Raw genomic sequence first — 21,085 nt, forward strand, 5'->3', positions numbered from 1 at the left:
CGCGTAGTCCAGCCACTTCTTGCCGTCGATTCGATTATACAAATATCCTACGGTGCGAGTCTTAATCAGATTGTTTGAACATTAGGTTCTGCGCTGCGGGACTAGGATACGATTTTGTGCCTACTGCCAATATGGGCCGGAAGAACTAGCTTGATATTGGGCCGGACATAGTTGTTCAGGCAGTTGAGCTCGGATCCCAACCCGATTCAATTCAAATTCCCAAAAAGTAGTACCAGTTCTGATCTCATGGCGGTCCAGTCGGCGCCGAAGTTCCGAACTACTAACTCCTGAAACCCAACCCCGAAACCCTTCGGGTTTAGTTTGAAAGGTTCAACTACTCTATTTTGCCGCCATAGTCCAATACCGCCACGCATGAACCACGTTGATGAGTGGCGTTCTTTCTTCTCACCAATGTCACCATCGCTCTTTCTTCACCACACTTTTGCAATTTACCCATCAAAAGGACCTCCAAAAAGGCAAGGCTCTCCACGCCCAGATCATCAAGACCGATTCATCCTCGTGCATATACCTTGCAAACAGCGTTGTCAACTTCTACGCCAAATGTGGGCACTTAGATAAAGCCAGGCTTGTGTTTGAGAAAATAAGCGACAAAGACGTGGTCTCATGGAACTGCCTCATCAATGGGTACTCTCAACAGGGCTCTACAGGCTCTTCTTTTGTCATGGAACTCTTCCGGCGAATGAGGGCAGAGGCAGAGAATACTGTTCCAAATGCCCACACCTTCGCTGGTGTTTTCACTGCCACTTCGAACATGTTGGACATTTTCGGCGGTCAGCAAGCTCATGCACTTGCTATCAAAACTGCGAGTTTTTGTGATGTTTTTGTTGGGAGCTCGCTTCTGAATATGTACTGCAAAGTGGGTCTTCTATTGGAAGCTCGCAAGTTGTTTGATAATATGCCGGAGAGGAATTCGGTTTCTTGGGCTACAATTATATCTGGGTATGCAATGCAACGAATGTCTGTGGACGCTTTGGAGCTTTTTGAATTGATGCGTCAGGAAGAAGAGGATGAGAATGAGTTTATTTTGACTAGTGTTCTTAGTGCCTTGGCAAGCGATGAATTCGTGAATAATGGTAAGCAAATTCATTGTCTTGCATTTAAAAGGGGTTTGTTATCATTTGTTTCTGTTGAAAATGCTCTTGTTACAATGTATGCAAAATGTGGGAGTTTAGATGATGCACTTAAAACGTTTGAACAGTCCAGTGATAAGAATTCCATCACGTGGTCGGCAATGATCACGGGTTATGCACAAAATGGGGATTCTCATAAAGCTTTGAAATTGTTTTCTCATATGCATTATTTTTGTATTAAGCCCAGTGAGTTTACTTTTGCTGGGGTCATCAATGCTTGTAGTGATATTGGTGCTGATACGGAAGGAAAGCAAGTGCATGGCTATTCCTTGAAGATGGGATATGAATCCCAAATATATATAATGACAGCTTTGATTGACATGTACGCCAAATGTCATAGCATAGATGATGCTCGCAAGGGATTTGATTATTTACAAGAACCTGATATTGTTTTGTGGACTTCTATGATTGGAGGGTATGTACAAAATGGTGAGAATGAAGGTGCTTTGAGTTTGTACTATAGAATGCAGATGGAGGGGATTATGCCCAATGAGCTCACCATGGCTAGTGTCCTAAAAGCATGTTCAAATCTTGCTGCTTTGGAGCAAGGGAGGCAAATTCATGCCTGTATCATTAAGCATCAATTTAGTCTTGAAATTCCAATTGGAAGTGCTCTTTCAACCATGTACGCAAAGTGTGGTAGCTTGGAAGATGGGGGCACTGTATTTAGGAGGATGCCTATGAGGGATGTGGTGTCATGGAATGGAATGATATCTGGCCTTTCTCAAAATGGGCGTGGTCATGAAGCTCTAGAACTGTTTGAGGAGATGCGATTGGAGGGCACGAAGCCAGACTATGTGACATTTGTGAATATTCTCTCTGCTTGTAGCCATGTGGGATCGGTGGAGCTAGGTTGGCTTTATTTCAAGATGATGTTTGATGAATTTGGTATAGTTCCAAGTTTAGAGCACTATGCTTGCATGGTTGATATCTTGAGCCGTGCCGGTAAACTCAATGATGCCAAAGAATTTATTGAATCCGTAACTGTTGACCATGGTATGTGCCTATGGCGTATCTTGTTAAGTGCTTGTAGGAACTATCGTAATTATGAATTGGGAGCCTATGCTGGAGAAAAGCTAATGGAGCTAGGTTCACAAGAATCATCTGCATATGTTTTGTTATCGAGTATCTATACTGCCTTGTGTAAATGGGAAGATGTGGAACGGGTTAGGAGGATGATGAAACTCCGAGGAGTGAATAAGGACCCTGGGTGTAGCTGGATCGACTTGAAGAGTATGACTCATGTGTTTGTTGTTGGAGACCAGATGCACCCACGGATTGGAGAAATACGTGCAGAGCTACGGATGTTAACCAAACAGATGAAGGATGAAGGTTACGAACCCACTTCTGAGTTAAACTCTTGAGGTATTGAAAGTTGAGATTACATGTCAACTTCAAGTGGCGGCCGTTATTCATGAGATTATATATATTGTAGAAAACAAATATATCACGTTGTAATGGACTCTTTCGTATTTGCTCAAAATTCTGTGTGGTTATTCACCAGGTGAATCCGAGTTTTCAACAAATAGCAAATAAAAACACTATACTCTCTCTTTACAAATCCTCCTTTCGTTGTGAATATGCTGCTACATGCTGTTACCAGCTGGTTATCAGAGACTGATCTGATGCACATGCTAGGTTTATATATGGGTTGCTCCGAATAAAATCAGCTAGTGGAAGGCTGCCCATATATGTACAACCATACAATCATGAAAACAACAACAAAACTCGAGCTAGAGACTCGGATCAATTCTATTTACAACGCATATTTGGCAATCCTGATCTACCTAGGACTAAGCCCCCTTTTATCTCCCTTGATAGATCGTTGGAAACAAAGTAACTCTTGGAAAGAATACCTCGGTATCAAGAACCTAAGTGAAAAATAAAATTTTAAATTTAATAGATGTTATTCTATATCATACATTCATCGTTTTCAATATGTAAACGATTTTATTAGATGATCACATAAATGAAAAAACATTTTTTTTATATGAAAATTCATTGAAAACGTAACATATCCATATATAAGGATAATTTATTTTAAAATGGAAATGAGTATTTCATCTCTGTATAAATCTTTATCCTCCGCGGCCAAGATAGGCTAACTCGTCAATATCTGATTTGGCAGCCCAGATACTTCATTTGACAACCACTTCCATGTCTTTCACCATGTTACGTGAGTTGTGATTGGGTCGTTTGGGTTGTAGCTTTATTATTATTTATTATTTTATTATTATTATTTATAAAATATTTAAGATTATCTTAATATCTAAATATAAATATCCAAACACAATTTTAAGATAATAAACTATAGCTTGGTTTGGATTAAGAGTTCATCTTAACTCATCTCATATTTTCATTATAAATTTTTTAAATTTTTACATAAAATATAATAAATAATTTAATTTTTTTAAATTTTAAAATAATAATAATAATAATATTTTATTTAAAATTTATCTTTTATTTAAAATTATTTATTTTATCTTACTAGATAAAAGGCACACGTGTACTCCCTCCACCTGGCCTACAGTATTCAATCAACAAAAGAGTATTCTGTCTTAAGTTCTTCCATACACTCAGCCCCCGCACTCCGCTACGTGGGTTTTTTTTTTAAATATATATTTTGTTGTAAAATAACATTGTAAAATTGTATGACCACCTTGAGCTAGCCGTCAAATGCACAGTGCATAGTGCCAGCATAGTACTGCATAGTAACTGGCATAGTAAATGGCCGACATCGCACAGTGTGCATAGTGCCAGCATAGTACTGCATAGTAACTGGCATAGTAAATGGCCGACATCGCACAGTGCGCATAGTGCCAGCATAGTACTGCATAGTAACCGGCATAGTAAATGGCCGACATCGCACAGTGCATAGTGCCAGCATAGTACTGCATAGTAAATATGCACAGTGCTAGCATAGTACTGCATAGTAACTTGCATAGTTCCCTTTGTACGCCTATATATATCGTTGAATTTTTTAAGAAATTCATAAGTTTCATAACTTCTCTGAGTTCTATCTCTCTCTCTCTCTCTCCTTTCGATAGTTTTATAACACGTTATCAGCACGAGAGTTCTGACGATCTTGAAGCTAATAGTCATCTACTTCAAGTAAGTCTTTCAATATATTTTTTTATAGTTTTCAAAATGAATATGAAATATTAAACATACTTATGTTCTTGATTTATATATGTAGAAAATGTCAAATCTTACAAAATTGGAATTCGTTGCTCTTGACATTTCTGGGAAAAATTATTTATCTTGGATCCTTGATGCTGAGATCCATCTGGATGCAATGAACCTGAGAGATACAATTAAAGAAGGAAATCAAGGGTCCCTGCAGGACCGTGCTAAGGCAATGATTTTCCTTCGGCACCATCTTCATGAAGAATTAAAAACTGAGTATCTAACGGTGAAAAATCCACTTATTTTGTGGAATGATTTAAGGGAGAGATATGAACACCAGAAAACTGTAATCCTCCCAAAAGCTCGTCATGATTGGATGCACCTGAGGTTGCAAGACTTCAAGAGTGTTAGTGAGTATAACTCTGCACTCTTTAAAATTAGCTCGCTATTGAAATTATGTGGTGAAAAAGTCACTGATGATGACTTGTTAGAGAAGACATATACTACTTTTCATGCCTCGAATGTGCTCCTGCAGCAGCAGTATTGAGAGCGAAAGTTCAAGAAATATTCTGAACTTATATCTTGTCTTCTATTAGCTGAGCAAAATAATGAGCTTTTATTAAGAAATCACCAGTCACGTCCTACTGGTTCTATATCATTCCCTGAAGTGAATGGTACTAGATTTACATCATTCTCAGAAGCGAATGGTGCATCTTTTCAAAGAAAAAGAGGGCGTGGACGTGGTAAAAAAAACTATAGAAGTGGAGGTCCTAGAAGTGACCACACTAAAAGGGAAAATAATAGATATACACCGTACCACCAGAAGTGGTTCAACTCAGAAAAGGGCAAAGGTCCTCAAAATAAATTTGTAAATAAATATGAAGATGAATGCCATAGATGTGGTATGACTGGACATTGGTCTCGTACCTGTCGTACAGCTAAACACTTGGTTGACTTATACCAATCTTCCATAAAAGAAAAAACAAAGAAATTTGAAACAAATTTTGCTGAACCATCATATGCTTTAAATTCTATAGATGGAGAAGATATTACAAGTCTTGATGTTTCTGATTTCTTTGAGGATTCTAGTGGTAGAGTTGATCATGGAAGTGTTCCTTTTTAATTAATGTATTTCCTTTATATTATTGTAAAATATTTTTATTCTGTAATGTTTTTTTTTTTAGTAATGAAAGTTTTATATATTTTGTAGAATCATGAGTCTTATTGATGAACTTTCTATCTCCGAGATGAATAATAAAGATGTATGTCTGGCTGACAGTGCTACAACTCACACAATTCTTAAGGATAAAAAATATTTTCAAAATCTAACATTGAGTAAAGCCTATGTTCATACCATCTCCGGTTCATCGAATCTAATTGAAGGCTCCGGAAGAGCTTATATTGTGTTGCCTAATGGCACCAAATTTTGCATTGATGATGCTCTATTTTCTTCACAATCCAGAAGAAATTTATTAAGTTTTAAAGATATACGTCGTAATGGTTGTCATATTGAAACCATTAACGAAGACGATAAAGAGCATCTTCTCATTACTAAAATAATTTCGAGCCAGAAGCTCGTATTAGAAAAACTGTCTGCCCTCTCATCTGGATTGTATTGTATAAAAATGAGAACAATTGAATCACATGTTGTAATGCACCAGAAGTGCATTGATCCCAAAATATTTATGACTTGGCATGATCGCCTTGGACATCCGGGATCAATAATGATGAGACGAATAATTGATAATTCGTATGGGCATCCCCTAAAAAATCAGAAGATTATCTTACCCAATGAATATCCATGCTCTGCATGTTCTCAAGGTAAATTGATTATCAAACCATCTATCTCAAAGGTTGGTTTTGAATCTCCATCGTTTTTACAAAGGATTCATGGAGATATATGTGGGCCTATTCAACCATCAAGTGGACCGTTCAGATATTTTATGGTTTTAATTGATGCATCAAGTCGATGGTCACATGTTTGTTTACTTTCCACTAGAAATGCTGCATTTGCTAAACTTCTTGCACAAATAATTAAGCTACGAGCACAATTCCCTGACTATCCAATTAAAACTATTCGATTGGATAATGCAGGAGAATTTACATCTCAAGTTTTTGATAATTATTGCATGTCAATAGGAATAGATGTTGAACATCCAGTTGCCCACACACATACTCAAAATGGTTTAGCTGAATCATTGATTAAAAGGCTTCAGCTAATCGCTAGACCTTTACTCATGAAATCAAATCTTCCTATTTCTGCTTGGGGACATGCTATAATTCATGCAGCATCATTAATTCGAGTTAGACCATCAGCATATCACAAATATTCACCATTATAGCTTGCATTTGGTCAGCAACCAAATATTTCTCATCTTCGTACTTTTGGATGTACTGTATATGTTCCAATTGCACCTCCACAACGTACAAAGATGGGCCCTCAACGTAGACTTGGGATATATGTTGGGTTTGATTCTCCATCTATTATCAGATACCTTGAGCCTCTTACAGGGGATATGTTTAAGGCACGTTTTGAGGATTGTCATTTTGACGAATCCATTTTTCCAACAATGGGTAATGAGAAGTCGGTGCCTGAAGCACGACAAACATTGTGTAATGAGAAGTCGGTGCCTGAAGCACGACAAGAAATTACTTGGGAAAATAAAGCTCTTTCCCAATTTGATCCTCGTACAAAAGAATGTAATCTAGAGGTTCAAAAGATTATTCATTTGCAAAGTGTTGCAAACCAATTACCGGATGCATTTACTGACACTAAAGGTGTGGTAAAATCATATATTCCTGCTGTTAATGTTCCAGCAAGGATTGCAGTCCCTGAAGGACAAATTGCCAAAATAGCAATAGGCGAGTCTAAGATACGCCTGAAGCGTGGACGGCCTATTGGTGCTAAGGACAAAATTCCTCGAAAGAGGAAAATACAAAATGAATTTGGTACTCCTGAAGAGTCCATACCAACACAGGCCATAAGAGTAATTGATGCTCATGAAGAGAGTAAATCTCCTGAGAAAGAACCTCCTGAAGAGGTATTTCATGAAATGTCTTCCCTTGAAGAGGGACAGGTACCTGAAAATAACGAGATCTCGATACATTTCATGAATACAGGAGAAATTTTGAATAGAAATAAAACTGTTGTCGACAACATATTCTCATATAAAATGGCTCTTGACATTACCAGAAGTAATGAAGAAATTGAGCCAAGAACTGTCGAAGAATGTCGACGTAGAGATGACTGGCCAAAATGGAAATCAGCTATTGAAGCTGAATTAAACTCGCTAGCAAAGCGAGAGGTCTTTGGACCAATTATACAAACACCAAAGGGTGTAATACCCGTTGGATATAAATGGGTATTTATACGTAAACGTAATGAAAGTAATGAAATTGTGCGATATAAAGCACGACTTGTTGCACAAGGTTTCCTGCAGAAACCGGGGATTGATTATGAGGAAACATACTCTCCTGTTATGGATGCAATCACATTCAGATATTTGATTAGTTTGGCAGTTATAAAAAGATTGGATATGTAGTTGATGGATGTGGTCACCGCATATTTATATGGATCATTAGATCATGACATATATATGAAAATCCCTGAAGGATATAAAATGCCTGAAGCTTCTAATCTGAGTACATCCAGAAGTATGTATTCTATTAAGCTTCAAAGATCTTTATATGGGTTAAAACAATCCGGACGCATGTGGTATAGACGCCTTAGCGAATATCTATTGAAAGAAGGATTTGAGAATAATCCAATATGCCCATGTGTTTTTATTAAGAAATCAGACTCCGGATTTGTTATTATTGCGGTTTATGTTGATGATCTAAATCTTGTTGGAACTCCTGAAGAGATCAGAAGAACTGCTACATATTTAAAGAATGAATTTGAAATGAAAGATCTTGGCAAAACGAAATTTTGTCTCGGCCTGCAGCTCGAGCATTTGCCAAATGGAATTCTCATTCATCAATCAAATTATACAGAGAAAGTCTTGAAACACTTTTACATGGACAAAGCTCATCCCCTGAGTACTCCAATGGTTGTTCGATCACTTGATGTGCAGAAGGATCCATTTCGTCCTTGTGAAGACAATGAAGAAATTCTTGGTTCTGAAATACCTTATCTCAGTGCAATTGGAGCCCTGATGTATCTTGCAAATTGCACTCGGCCTGATATTGCATTTTCAGTTAATTTACTTGCAAGATATAGTTCCGCACCAACTCGAAGACATTGGAATGGCATTAAACATATCCTTCGATACCTTCGAGGTACGGTTGATATGGGATTATTTTATCAATATGGTTCAAGTCCACAATTAGTTGGATATGCAGATGCAGGTTATCTTTCAGATCCACACAGAGGTAGATCTCAGACTGGATATGTATTTACTTATGGAAATTCTGCTATATCATGGAGATCTGTCAAACAAACACTATCTGCTACATCTTCAAATCACTCAGAGATCATTGCAATTCATGAAACAAGTCGAGAATGCATTTGGCTAAGATCAATGATCCAACATATTCAAGAAAAGTGTGGTCTTCCAGTGATTAATGATAGTCCAACAACTTTATACGAAGATAATGCTGCTTGTATTGCTCAAATTAGAGGAGGATATATCAAAGGTGATAGAACCAAACATATTTCACCTAAATTCTTTTATACTCATGAACTTCAAGAAAAAGGTGAAATTAAAGTCAAGCAGATACGATCAAGCGATAATCTGGCAGATTTATTCACAAAAGCATTACCAACTGCAACATTTAAGAAGATTGTGCAGAACATTGGAATGCGGAGACTTGAAGACCTTTTATCATGCACTTTTCAGGGGGAGTAACGTCTTGAAGACTTATGCTGATTGTACTCTTTTTCCTTCGCTAAGGTTTTATCCCACTGGGTTTTCCTTCGCAAGGTTTTAATGAGGCAATCTTAAAGCATTTTACGGTACACATGAATATTGTACTCTTTTTCCTTCGCCATTGGTTTTTTCCCACAGAGTTTTTCCTTGGCAAGGTTTTAACGAGGCATATTCATTATATGTGGTCATCCAAAGGGGGAGTGTTGTAAAATAATATTGTAAAATTGTATGACCACCTTGAGCTAGCCGTCAAATGCACAGTACATAGTGCCAGCATAGTACTGCATAGTACTGCATAGTAAATGGCCGACATCGCACAGTGTGCATAGTGCCAGCATAGTACTGCATAGTAACTGGCATAGTAAATGGCCGACATCGCACAGTGCGCATAGTGCCAGCATAGTACTGCATAGTAACCGGCATAGTAAATGGCCGACATCGCACAGTGCATAGTGCCAGCATAGTACTGCATAGTAAATATGCATAGTGTTAACATAGTACTACTTAGTAACTTGCATAGTTCTCTTTGTACGCCTATATATATCGTTGAATTCTTTAAGAAATTCATAAGTTTCATAACTTCTCTGAGTTGTATCTCTCTCTCTCTCCTTTCGATAGTTTTATAACATATCTATATATTTTGTTTTAGAAAAAGGTGAAAACGTGGCTTTCTTTAATATGCTATTGTACTAGGGTTTTATCAGGGTATAGCAATGGAACACAAACCGCGACATTCAAAACTGTAATGGACATGGCGACCATCTCGTACAAGCCAGAGCCTCACACAAACCACTGAAAATGAAAAGCCCAGACTCAAAATCCGACAAATATCCGCCTCCGACACATAAACTTGAAACTGAACAGTCTGAACCCGAACCCAAGAAACTGAAAATGTCAACCACAACCACCGACGATGACGAAGACACCAGCACCGCCACTGCGGCTCCCGAAACCAACAAAAAGCAAAGATACAAGCGCCGCAAGATTGCGATATTCTTTGCCTACTGCGGCGTAGGCTACCAAGGAATGCAAAAGAACCCAGGTGCCAAAACCATCGAATCCGATCTTGAAGAAGCGCTGTTCCTCTCCGGTGCGGTCCCGGAACAGGACCGCAACAATCCTAAGCGCTACGACTGGGCCCGCTCTGCCCGGACTGACAAGGGGGTCAGCGCATGTGGACAGGTTGTGTCAGGCCGGTTCTACATCGAGCCGCCTGGCCTCGTCGAGCGGCTTAATTCAAACCTCTCATCTCAGATCCGGATATTCGGGTACAAGCGCGTGACGGCTTCGTTTAACGCCAAGAAGTTCTGCGATCGGAGGAGGTATGTGTATTTAATACCCGTTTTTGCGCTCGATCCCTCTTCGCATCCCGATAGAGAGAGCGTTTTGGCTAGTTTGGGATCTGGGAATGAACTCGTTAAGTGCTTGGAATGTTCTGAGAGAGGCCGCAAGGTCGTAGGTTTAATGGGTAAGCGTATTTTTGAGTCTAAGGGTACTGTTGAGTCAGGCATTACGTCGAGCAGTGGGGATGCTATTGAGGAATCCAATATCAAAGAGGAAAGTAGGGCTTATTTGGAAAATGGTGAAAATCATAAGTTTAATTCTGAATCTATAGAGGAAGCCAAGGTTGTAGATGACAGTAGAGCTTCTGAAATTGCTGCGGTTGAAGCTGAAATTCCTGCCAAAAACGTGGATACTGATGCGAAAGTAAACCTGCAGGAGGGTGCAAAGGGAGGTGGGTATTTTTATGGTGAGAAGGAGAGGGAAAATTTCAATAGAATTTTGAAGTATTATGTGGGGACTCATAACTTCCATAACTTCACCACCAGAACAAAAGCCGAGGACCCTGCTGCTCAGCGCTTTATTGTTTCATTCAACGCAAACGCTACGGTTACAGTCCAGGGTATCGAGTTTGTCAAGTGTGAGGTTGTGGGGCAGAGCTTCATGCTTCATCAGATTCGGAAGATGATTGGGCTTGCCGTGGCTATCATGAGGGATTGTGCTCCGGAGTCACTGATAGAAAAAGCTTTGCAGAAGTAAGTACTCCCATTGTTGGCTGTATTTATCACCTCATAGTTGTTTATATTCCCAATGCGATTCTCATTAGATGCAAATAACCAAATTTAGGGATGTCAACATTAACGTTCCTACTGCTCCTGAGGTTGGTTTGTACTTGGAAGAGTGCTTCTTCACGTCATATAACCAGAAATGGAAAGACAGTCATGAAGAGGTGTCCATGAAAGCATATGAAGAAGAGGCAGAGGACTTCAAAATGAAGCATATATACTCTCATATAGCCTCAACGGAGCATAAAGAAGGAGCCGTGGCCCTCTGGTTGCATTCTCTCAACCACCGTAATTATCCAGATTTACGTGTCGTCGGCAGTGAAGACATAAGTGACGGGAGATGTGGTGAAATGGAGAACGCAGTCAAGTAAGTTATTCTGACAGGAAATGGGATTTGAAGTGCTGCTACACCTTTTTTTTGTCTTTTCTTTACATTTTTCGTGTACTCTAATTTTGATCACCAGTAGAAAATTTCACACCCGTTGGATGGTTATAAACAAACTGTGTATTCTACTTTCAGTTCATTATTGGATTCTCATAAATCTCTACATGGGTCACTTTTCAGATAATGTTAAAAAAATTGGTTAACCCATATATCTCCCTATATAAATTTGATATTACGGCCAAGTTTGATGGGCTTAGTAGAAATGTTGGTGGTTCTTTTATGCCATATGGATGTCTATGCTTGGGAATTGGTTGGTTCATTTGACGACTTGCTGCACTTTTGGTATTATTTCTTGGTTATTGTGACGGTTCCATTTCATCTCCATTAAGCAGAGTTGTAGCCATACTAGCTTGTTTAGTCAGTTTTTTCTGCTTCAAATACTATCTGGCTTCTGAGGTTGGTTTCCTGCTTGATTTATCTTATATGTTATCGTTTCAATTTTTGTTAGCTCATCTGCTCCATGTATTGGAGTTTAGGTCAAGGGAATCACATGAAAATTTGACAGTTTCATAGTTCGGTCTTACGAGGAGAGAGACCATGCTGTATGTTTCTCTGGATTCAATTTACAACACTCTCTTTCATTGAAGAGGCCTGGACATGGCAGCTCAAAGCAAACACGCACACCCAAGAGGCTAGAAGAGCCCCTGGCCATGGATTTCGTCCTCATGGTAGACCCTGATGACGGCTTTTTGGGTTCAATCTGCAAAAGTTAATTTGCAATTTGCTTCAATATCTGAGTGTCACTGAATTGCAGAGGTCTCTTTTCTATATCGTGAGAATGGTGAAGCTTTTAAGCGGTGCACTTACGCTGCAGTAAATAGGGGCTTTTATGGTACGAGGTTTGGGGGATGAATATTATCAAGTCTGAGATCAAAATCAGATCAGTAATGTTACTCATCATCTTAATTCTTATTATCATTTTATCATTTTAGTTTTAACATTTTTTTCTTCAAATTTTTTATGAGCTATTTTTTTAAAAATTATACTCACATTAATAGAATGTACAACGAGTATACATTTAAAAAATAATAAAATCTACATATTTACTAATAAGCTTTACTTTTTTAAAATAAATACACGATATTTATACCATCTATACCATCTATGATTTATACACGGCATTGCTTTATTTTAATTTGTTTAGTAGTTCTGCCTAGGTCTCTCCTTCATTGATTTTGGGCTAACACTTATACCGTTTGCTGTTCTCTGAAGCCCAAAACTAGGCCCACTTGCTACACCCTCGGTCATGTCGCGAATTAAACTAAAAGGTTAGGTTTGGACAATAAATTGAAATGGAATAAATTACGTTAAAAATTAAATAAAATAATATTAAAATATTAATTTTTACTATTATTATTATTTAAAAAAATTAAATTATTTTTTATATATTATGTAAAAATTATAATGATAAGATGAGATGATATGAGTAGCTCATCTCAATCCAAACCGAGCTAGTTGTGTTTGGGTAGTGGAGTCTCGGATCACTTCACTATTATTTAATATTTTATCATTATTTTGTACTTATTTTTATTTATTATTATTATTATTTAATCTTTTATAATTATTGAGTTTTGTTATATACAAACACAATCACGTACTAATTTGTGTACTAATACTGATTCATTCATACTTAAAATTTAAATTAACACTATTTTCAATAAAATTTACTTTTTGACTAATCACATTATATTGGTGCACATATTAATGCATAATTGTGTTTGTAATTATATTTTTTCATAGATTATTATCCACATGTCAATCTCAAATCATATTACTGTCCAAACATAACCAAATCTTTCGTCAAAGAAAGCTGTCAGTTTTTCCTAAGCTATGATTTTTTTTTTCCAACTTCATTATGCTAAACACGGCATTCTCTCTGATTTTTTAAACATCTTTAACAATTAAAAAAATAAAAAATATATAAATTTACTTTCTTAACTATTAAAAAATAAAAATATTTAAATAGACACATTTAATAAACATATTTCATAATCATATTATATTTTTCTTCAACTTTTAATGTTAGTACTTTGTACAGTATGATAAAAGGTCCTAGATTCCTATATTCTTCCAAAAGGGAAACGGGGAAAAAAGAAGAAAAAAGGGAAAGAGAGGACACATTCACATGTACATCCATCCTGCTTCAAACGAGAAGGCCCGCCGTAGGGGACCCTATCATCTTATCATGCAATACACCTCAAGGAGTAAATGGGCACCTGAGAGTCTACCGAGGGTGCGCCGTTGACTCGAGGGTGATCGCTCTCCAACCCGTAGTCCATAAACGGACGGTACTCCAGCTCCTCGTCATGTTCATATACAAATTCTGGTATCTCAATTTCGTTCCTTCTCACGTGGTCCCACAGAAACTCCACCCTGTTCACGTATTTGAGCTTCCAATACAACCTGCAGTATTATTTTATTATTGCACAGTCATTCAACAACGTTTCTCATAGTCACAGGCCAATTACCTTAATAAACCACTAAAAACCAAAAAAATTGCGTGTCTTTTTTTGCATTAACGCGCTGGGTCGTGCAGTGCGATTACAGAATGGCTCAAAGCAAAGGCGTCGACAAGCATCATAGATATGGCTTTTGTCAATTGTCAGTATCAAAAGGCTAAGAATGGGACCAATATGGGTCATGACTTGTCAAAATTTGCACGCGAATCTTACCCTCCGCTGAAAATCAAACGCCCAAAGGTGGCAAGGAAGAGTCTGGCCTGCAGTCCCGGGTGTACGAAATAAACAGCCTCTAGATTTTTTCTGATGTTGGTCGGAATAGCCTCATAGATTGACCTTAGGGTCGAGATTCCGGGAAAATTTTCGGCTCTCTGCACACCCGTGTGCACGTACACCACTGAGAACGGCCGCTCCTCTAAGTTGGCAAAAATCTTCTCCCCCAAATACTTCTGGAAAGCCTCCGTACTCACAAGCCGAGCTGATCATAATACATCACAAGAAACACCGTAAGAAATTCGTTTCGGTTGGAGAATACATAAAAGAACCCACGACGATCGACGTTCTTAGTTCTTACCTGGAAAAAGTCTACCGATGATGCGGAGCACCTTATGACCCTTTTTGTCGCGTCCTTCGATCTTGAAAGCTTCGAGTTTCTCGATAAGATGTTCTTGACCGGAGAGGGGGAGTGTCAAGAGAGAATTCATGGTTCACAGTTTAATTAGAAGCGAACGAGATATGGGGTTAAAGCCAAGGCTTTTCGGTGGTTTGGTTTTGAGAGGGAATATGTATTTATATACATAGGTGTAGGGAAGTTTCGAAGTGTAGGGTAGGTCCAAAGCGGACTGGGAGTCGGAGATGTATAAGAAAAGGGTGGCTTTATCCAAATCCGCTTGGTATAGCCGAGGGGCGTCTCTTGGCAACTTTGAGGAGGTCAGCAATGGTATATTCTCAAGCATCTTCCGTTTTGGGTTGAGGTTAATCTGTCTCAACCCACTCGGTACAGGTTAGCACAATTTCACTGACGCTAGTGGACCCGGTTTCATCTTTTCTGGACCGTTAGATATCTGACCCAGTAGCTAGGATGTTTACACAACAAGGCTTAGGATGTCTTCCAAGAAGATTCGGACGGTTTTGAATTTTTTTTTTTTTTTTTCCCTAAGCGGACGGTTTTGAATTGATTATAATACTAGTTGGAGAGTTTAGACAAAGTGGGTTGATCCGATGTTAAGTGCCCCTGTCCAGTTGAATCTCCTAAAAGACTATAAAAACTAGTCTGCATGAGCGGCAATTATCATCCCACTCATTCTCTTAATTCTAATCAAATCAAACTTGTTATTTGGAGTAATTTATATGTAATTTTCCGGTTTGTAAATCTTAAATAATTCTTAAAAAAACAAATCATTGAATTTCAAGGGCATCCTATTTTTCTCAAAAAGACTCTGAAAGTTTGATACGCTAAAGTTATATTATCTTATTTATTTATTTTTCACCGAGTGAATATTTGTCCACTGAAAAAGACAGAAAACCCCCATTAGGGAGACTTTTCAACGCAAATGGAGCAAATAAGGTAAGATAGAATTAAATATAAATGCAAAGGAGGAGATAAGGTAAAAGAAAAGAAAAAGGTTAGGCGTGACCCGTGAAGAATGATGAGGAAACTGCTCAGACTTTTCCTAGGAAGGTATGAATAAAGTTGAGGTGTCCAACCCAAGGAATCACGAGGCATGAGCAATGATTCGAAGGAAGGATGATTATATCAAAGTTGTTTCTAATTAAAGTATCCACGCATGATTAGTCAAATATTGAAAAGGTGGCAAGTTTCGGTAATTCAGTCCAGTCAATTACATACCTTGTAGATTGAGAACTATGACTTATTATTGACAACCACTCCAAACCGTATTTAGTGGAGTGCCCAATTTCCACGTATTTTTTTTTAAAAATATGACTAAATATCTAATTTATATATTAAAAAAATAATTTTTTAATAATAAATCTTATTTATTTTTAAATTAATTATACAGCATATTTTATAATTATAGATAACATTACTCTTATAATATAATATATCAATAAGACTTTCTACTATTAATTGTAATGACATGCAATCTAATCCCATAAATAATATTTTTTTAAAAAATTAAGAGTATGAGAGGATAATTACAAGTACTTTTCTGTTTAGATGTGACCATAATAATATTTTATTTGTCAAGAATGGAACCACAAGCTCTCCCTCAACTCATATTTGAGCACAATACTAATAGAAAATTCGATCAATTCTTAAAAGGGTAGATCAGTTAACTTGTCAAATGGATCCAAAAAGAATGTTCGATTCTAAATTTTCTAATGATGTGCAGAAGCCTGATCAAATGTTTGCCATTGCTAACTCCTATCAGTAATCAACTTGGACACGGTATCTGTTGCAGCAAGAAAGGGCTTTCCAATTACATTAACTCCAGCAAGAAAACGTCTTGTCAACTGTGTCACTTTGCATATCATTGCTCCGAAATTACCGCATTTCAGACATTTGACAAAAAGAATGTGTGGAATATGGGTTCAGTTTCAGTACAATCAACCGAACCGACCCTTCTGTTAATTATTCCATTTCAGTGGGCCATAGGCCATGGTATGGAGAAGCTTGATAAATTGAAGGCAGTCACTGTACCGGGCCACTTCTACTGGACGTTACGTCAGTGATGGGTATCAGTGGATGGAGAGGATAGGCCTGGCCCACCAATGGAAAATGGTGTTCATTAAACCTATATAATACATTTACATGGGTGGAGGTTTCAGATATTATGAAGTAAAGTAAACCATATGATTGACTAATATACAGTTTTGAGCGTGACCCATTAAATTACCAAGAAGACAAAATGTAATGGAGATTTTTTTGGTACCCGAATTGAGAAATGATTTCTACAGACCTTTGTAAAAAAATAGACTTCATTTTAAAAAATTATAAAAGAATTATTCTTTACTAGTAGAACAATGGGACTTACTTTTTTTTATAAAGAGCTTATATGAATTTTGTCTATTTGAAATTTATATTTAGCATTACTCATGTGAATCCCGCCGAGCTATATAATAGACTAAAGGTGAATTAAGTCCTCTATAATTTTTTGACCAAAAGTACCGTCTACAATAGAAGAGATACTCTATGTAGCGTTAAACACATTGGGATGGACTTCCTAATGCGACAGGTATTTACCAGTCCAAATGTGCTCCATGCAAACCCTGTATAAAATTCCAAATACTTTAATTGAACCTGAGCAGATTATTATTATTATTATTGACATGGAACCGAAACTGTTTAAGCTTAAAAGGGTCAGTTAGTGACAAAAAAAATTGAGTATATTTTCCGTTAGGAATTCATCTCGTTTTGTTAAGAACTTGTAGCAGATGGGAGTTGGATTCAGAGAGAGGCAGGGAAAGAAAGAAACTAGATCCCGATCCCTTACAAGAAAAGATTGCTACTGCACCAGGAAAGACAACAGAGTAGAAAATTTCAATTGATTTAAGTATGTATCAAGCTGTATATAGCAGTCAAGAAAATAGTTATGATTCAGAGATAAAGAGTTTCTTAGATTTCAGGGACTGACAAGTGAACATTGTGATGTAATCTGTAAATCATTTAGTGATGGAGAGTATCACCAATAATCACCACAAGAGCACAAGCCATTGTCAAAGTGGTGAAATCGCTTTGAATCTCGTATGATGATAGTACGCTTCTCGACCAGTGATATGAACTTTGCAGTGTTGTGACAGTCACCACATATTCTAAGATTCTTTGTTATAATTAAAGGGCCTGCATCAGTCACCAAAAGGCCAAATGCAATGGCTAGCTTCTCACTGTGCTCATTGATCATATCCTCTTTAACCTCCTCTTCAACATCATGTAGAACAAATTCTGTCTTAGACACATATCCAACCTTTCGGATCTTTCTAATCAGCTCTTCCAATTTAACACGTATCTTCTCCCACTCAGGGTGAGATCGATCACCTACTACAAAGCGGTGGATTTTGTTTCCTTGTTCAATAATACTGCAGCCAGGGTTTCTGATCACACCTCTGTCCTTCATTAAAGTCCTTACCTTCGATGCATCTTTCCATAGATGACCAGCACAGTATATATTGGAAAGCATGATATAGTTTCTGGGGTCTGATGGCTCTAAAGCTATCAGTTGCTCTGCGGCTTCTTTCCCAAGTTCAATGTTACCATAAATCCGACAAGCACTAAGGAGGGCCCCCCAGACTCCAGAATTAGGCTCCATTGGCATTTGTATAATCAGGTCATAAGCATAACTCAGAAGACCAGAGCGACCAAGAAGATCAACCATGCAGGAGTAGTGATCCATCCGGGGTTCAATTCTATATACTTCAGACATGATCTTGAAGTAATACTTCCCCTCCTTGACAAATCCTGAATGGCTACAAGCATTTAACAAATGCGTGAAGGTCACATGATCAGGAACCAAACCTTCCTTGACCATGCTTTCGAAGAGCTCAATTGCTTTTCTTCCACACCCGTGCACAGCATAGCCCGCGAGCATGGCTGTCCAAGCTACCCTATCTGGATTAATCATCTCTCCAAAAACCTTGTGTGATGCATTTAATCTCCCTAACTTGGCATACAAATTCAAAAGCGTAGTTGCAATTCTTTCATTTGTATTGAGACATCGACTGAACAATACACCATGAATGCCCTCTGCCAATTTTCCTACACCTAAATCTTCACAAGCCTGAAGCAAGGCCACCACAGTACCTTCATCAAGCTCAACTCCAGCCAATCTCATCAAACTAAAACAGACCACTCCTTCCTCTGGAAATCCATTTTGGTTGTAAACCATAATCATAGAATTCCAGGAAACAATATTCCTTATAGGCATTGCCTCAAATAATTGACAAGCCGCATCTAAATAACCACACTTCCCATACATATTGATAATAGAATTAGCAACCTTAATTTCCAACAACATACCCGTTTTCAGTGCAAAACCATGAATGTACTTGCCTACATCTAGAGATCCCACATCGGTACAGGCTGGGATTACCGATAAGAGCGTAACCTCATTAGGCTTCATTCCCATCACAAACTTCATCTTGAAAAGTGCACACATGCACTTGCCAACAAAGCCTTTTTGAGAAAATCGGGAAATTAAAGAATTCCAGGAGGCCACATCCTTGCTAGGTATTTCATCAAACAACTTCTGTGCATCTTCTGTACCGCCAAACTTGATGTAAATAGACACCAGCTGATCACCAATAAACCCATCGCTATAATTTACCGATTTGACAACGCGGGCATGAATTTCCCGGCAGTGCGAGACGGAAGAGCAAGATTTTATGGCGAGAATTAGACTGAAAACAAGTGGTTCTGGATTGGTATGTCGTTGAGAGAAGACTTGAGGGAAAAGGGCAGTGTGGGTTTTTCTCCGGCCCAAGAGTTTGTATAGAATCAGAGCGCCATGATGAATGTAGGAGAGAGCACGTGATGGGAAACAAGATATCGATACCATTTCCCATCATAATCTCTGCTTTCCAAACATCCCTAACTCTGACTTTGAGATGAGCTTTGTGTACTAGGAACCCTTCAACCCACTTCAGGACGCACGCATCCGAAAGTACAGTTCGGAGGAGGTCCCTATGTTTGGGAAAAAGGCTGCATACCGTTTTAATTTCGAGAAATCAGCTGTTGTGAGGATATAAACGCCTACAATCACTTTAAAAAAATATATAGGAATACAAAATCCAAATAAAAAGACAATTAATTTTTTAATAATATATTTCATTATTTTTTAAAACGAATAGATGAAACTTACACACTTCATAATTATACTAATATTACTCTTTTAATTTCTCTTGCCATACGAGCAGATCAATAAAACAGACGCTATCTTTGTAATTAGGATACATGTATATACTGATTAAGGCTAAGTTCTACTTGAACTTCGTTTCAACTTTTCAGCTCTACGCCTCTGCACTTTCAAGAAGTCTGCACATTCCCCTGATTGCTTCTCTTCCATTGTCTTGAATGCGTCAACGTCTGCAGACTCATGGAATTGCCAATCTCTTATCATCATGACAGGAGATCTTGAGCTGTTTTATTTTTATAAATGGTATGTGCCACACCCAAGTATGCACATACATTTCACTGGATGTGTCATGGGTTTTGAAAGGTATTCAATTCAAAGTGAAAACCTCGTTTCTCCCTGCATGGTCGTATTGTAGCACACGTTCTGGATCTTTGTTCATATTTTTATATTAATGAAGCAAAATATGCCAAGAAGTCCGGTTTTCAGATGCAAATGGTACCTTAATAAGGTTTTTTTTTTTTTTTTTTTCCTTTCTCCCTCTTTCAAGAAAGCGCAGTGATAAAGATGAATCAATCACATTCCATTCTCAGTAATTATATTAATATAATGAGAGAAATATTTGCAATCTTTAAGGATACAAGCTATGTGACACACTCATTTTTAAAAAAATAGATCAATAAAAGTCATTTTAAAAAAATTATTTTTCAATAGTAGATTTTACTTTTTTTCAAAATAAGTGGGTTAGACTTACATATCTTATTATATATAGCATTACTCTCATTTAATAGCGAATCAATCTTTTGTCACATATTGTTTAAAATTATTTTATTCTAAATTTTGTTGTTAAGTTGATTACTTAAAAAATAAAGCGATTGAACCACGAAGCCAAAATGATCAATCAACGGGATGCAGCAAAAGGAAAACTCTAAAGGCAAGCATGCTCGCGCACCCTCATTCTACCTGGCATGCCACACAAAAGGAAACGGTGTGTTTTGGTCTTACAAAATGAGGAGTTGGAAGACGAGCTGGAGACGAAAATAGGAGGGAAAAATTTCATGAAAAATGAAGGGATGAGAATCTCCCGTATGGTTGCTTGGCACCCATTGACCAGTCTGGGAACTCCAAATCCCAGAAATCATCTAAATAAAATTATTCATAGA

General features: G+C 37.7%; 4 protein-coding genes across 5 annotated transcripts; 2 read left to right on the forward strand and 2 right to left on the reverse strand.

Moving 5' to 3' along the window:
* The first annotated feature begins 187 nt into the window (after window positions 1-187).
* On the forward strand, window positions 188-2,714 carry LOC122316017 (pentatricopeptide repeat-containing protein At2g33680). The gene has a single exon (XM_043132434.1). The coding sequence runs from the start codon at window positions 386-388 to the stop codon at window positions 2,513-2,515; it is 2,130 nt and encodes a 709-aa protein (XP_042988368.1). The 5' UTR covers window positions 188-385; the 3' UTR covers window positions 2,516-2,714.
* Window positions 2,715-9,776: 7,062 nt separating this feature from the next.
* On the forward strand, window positions 9,777-12,582 carry LOC122316876 (tRNA pseudouridine synthase A-like). Of its 2 annotated transcripts, none has more exons than XM_043133705.1 (3): window positions 9,777-11,181; window positions 11,273-11,578; window positions 12,133-12,582. In XM_043133705.1, the coding sequence occupies exons 1-3, from the start codon at window positions 9,944-9,946 to the stop codon at window positions 12,167-12,169; spliced, it is 1,581 nt and encodes a 526-aa protein (XP_042989639.1). In that variant the 5' UTR covers window positions 9,777-9,943; the 3' UTR covers window positions 12,170-12,582. The 2 variants fall into 2 exon arrangements, with proteins under 2 accessions (XP_042989639.1, XP_042989640.1); XM_043133706.1 differs by having other exon boundaries at window positions 9,778-11,181; window positions 12,105-12,582.
* Window positions 12,583-13,627: 1,045 nt separating this feature from the next.
* Window positions 13,628-15,035, reverse strand: LOC122315060 (protein GDAP2 homolog). Its single transcript, XM_043130764.1, has 3 exons — window positions 14,690-15,035; window positions 14,329-14,593; window positions 13,628-14,059 (listed from the first exon to the last, which is right to left on the reverse strand). Exons 1-3 carry the CDS (start codon window positions 14,817-14,819, stop codon window positions 13,840-13,842), a joined length of 615 nt encoding a protein of 204 aa, XP_042986698.1. The 5' UTR covers window positions 14,820-15,035; the 3' UTR covers window positions 13,628-13,839.
* A 2,573-nt stretch (window positions 15,036-17,608) lies between these two features.
* LOC122317499 (pentatricopeptide repeat-containing protein At5g40410, mitochondrial-like) lies at window positions 17,609-19,819 on the reverse strand. Its single transcript, XM_043134620.1, has one exon. The coding sequence runs from the start codon at window positions 19,626-19,628 to the stop codon at window positions 17,760-17,762; it is 1,869 nt and encodes a 622-aa protein (XP_042990554.1). The 5' UTR covers window positions 19,629-19,819; the 3' UTR covers window positions 17,609-17,759.
* Window positions 19,820-21,085: the final 1,266 nt, after the last annotated feature.

Source organism: Carya illinoinensis, chromosome 7 (assembly GCF_018687715.1).
Source record: "Carya illinoinensis cultivar Pawnee chromosome 7, C.illinoinensisPawnee_v1, whole genome shotgun sequence".
NCBI lineage: Eukaryota > Viridiplantae > Streptophyta > Magnoliopsida > Fagales > Juglandaceae > Carya > Carya illinoinensis.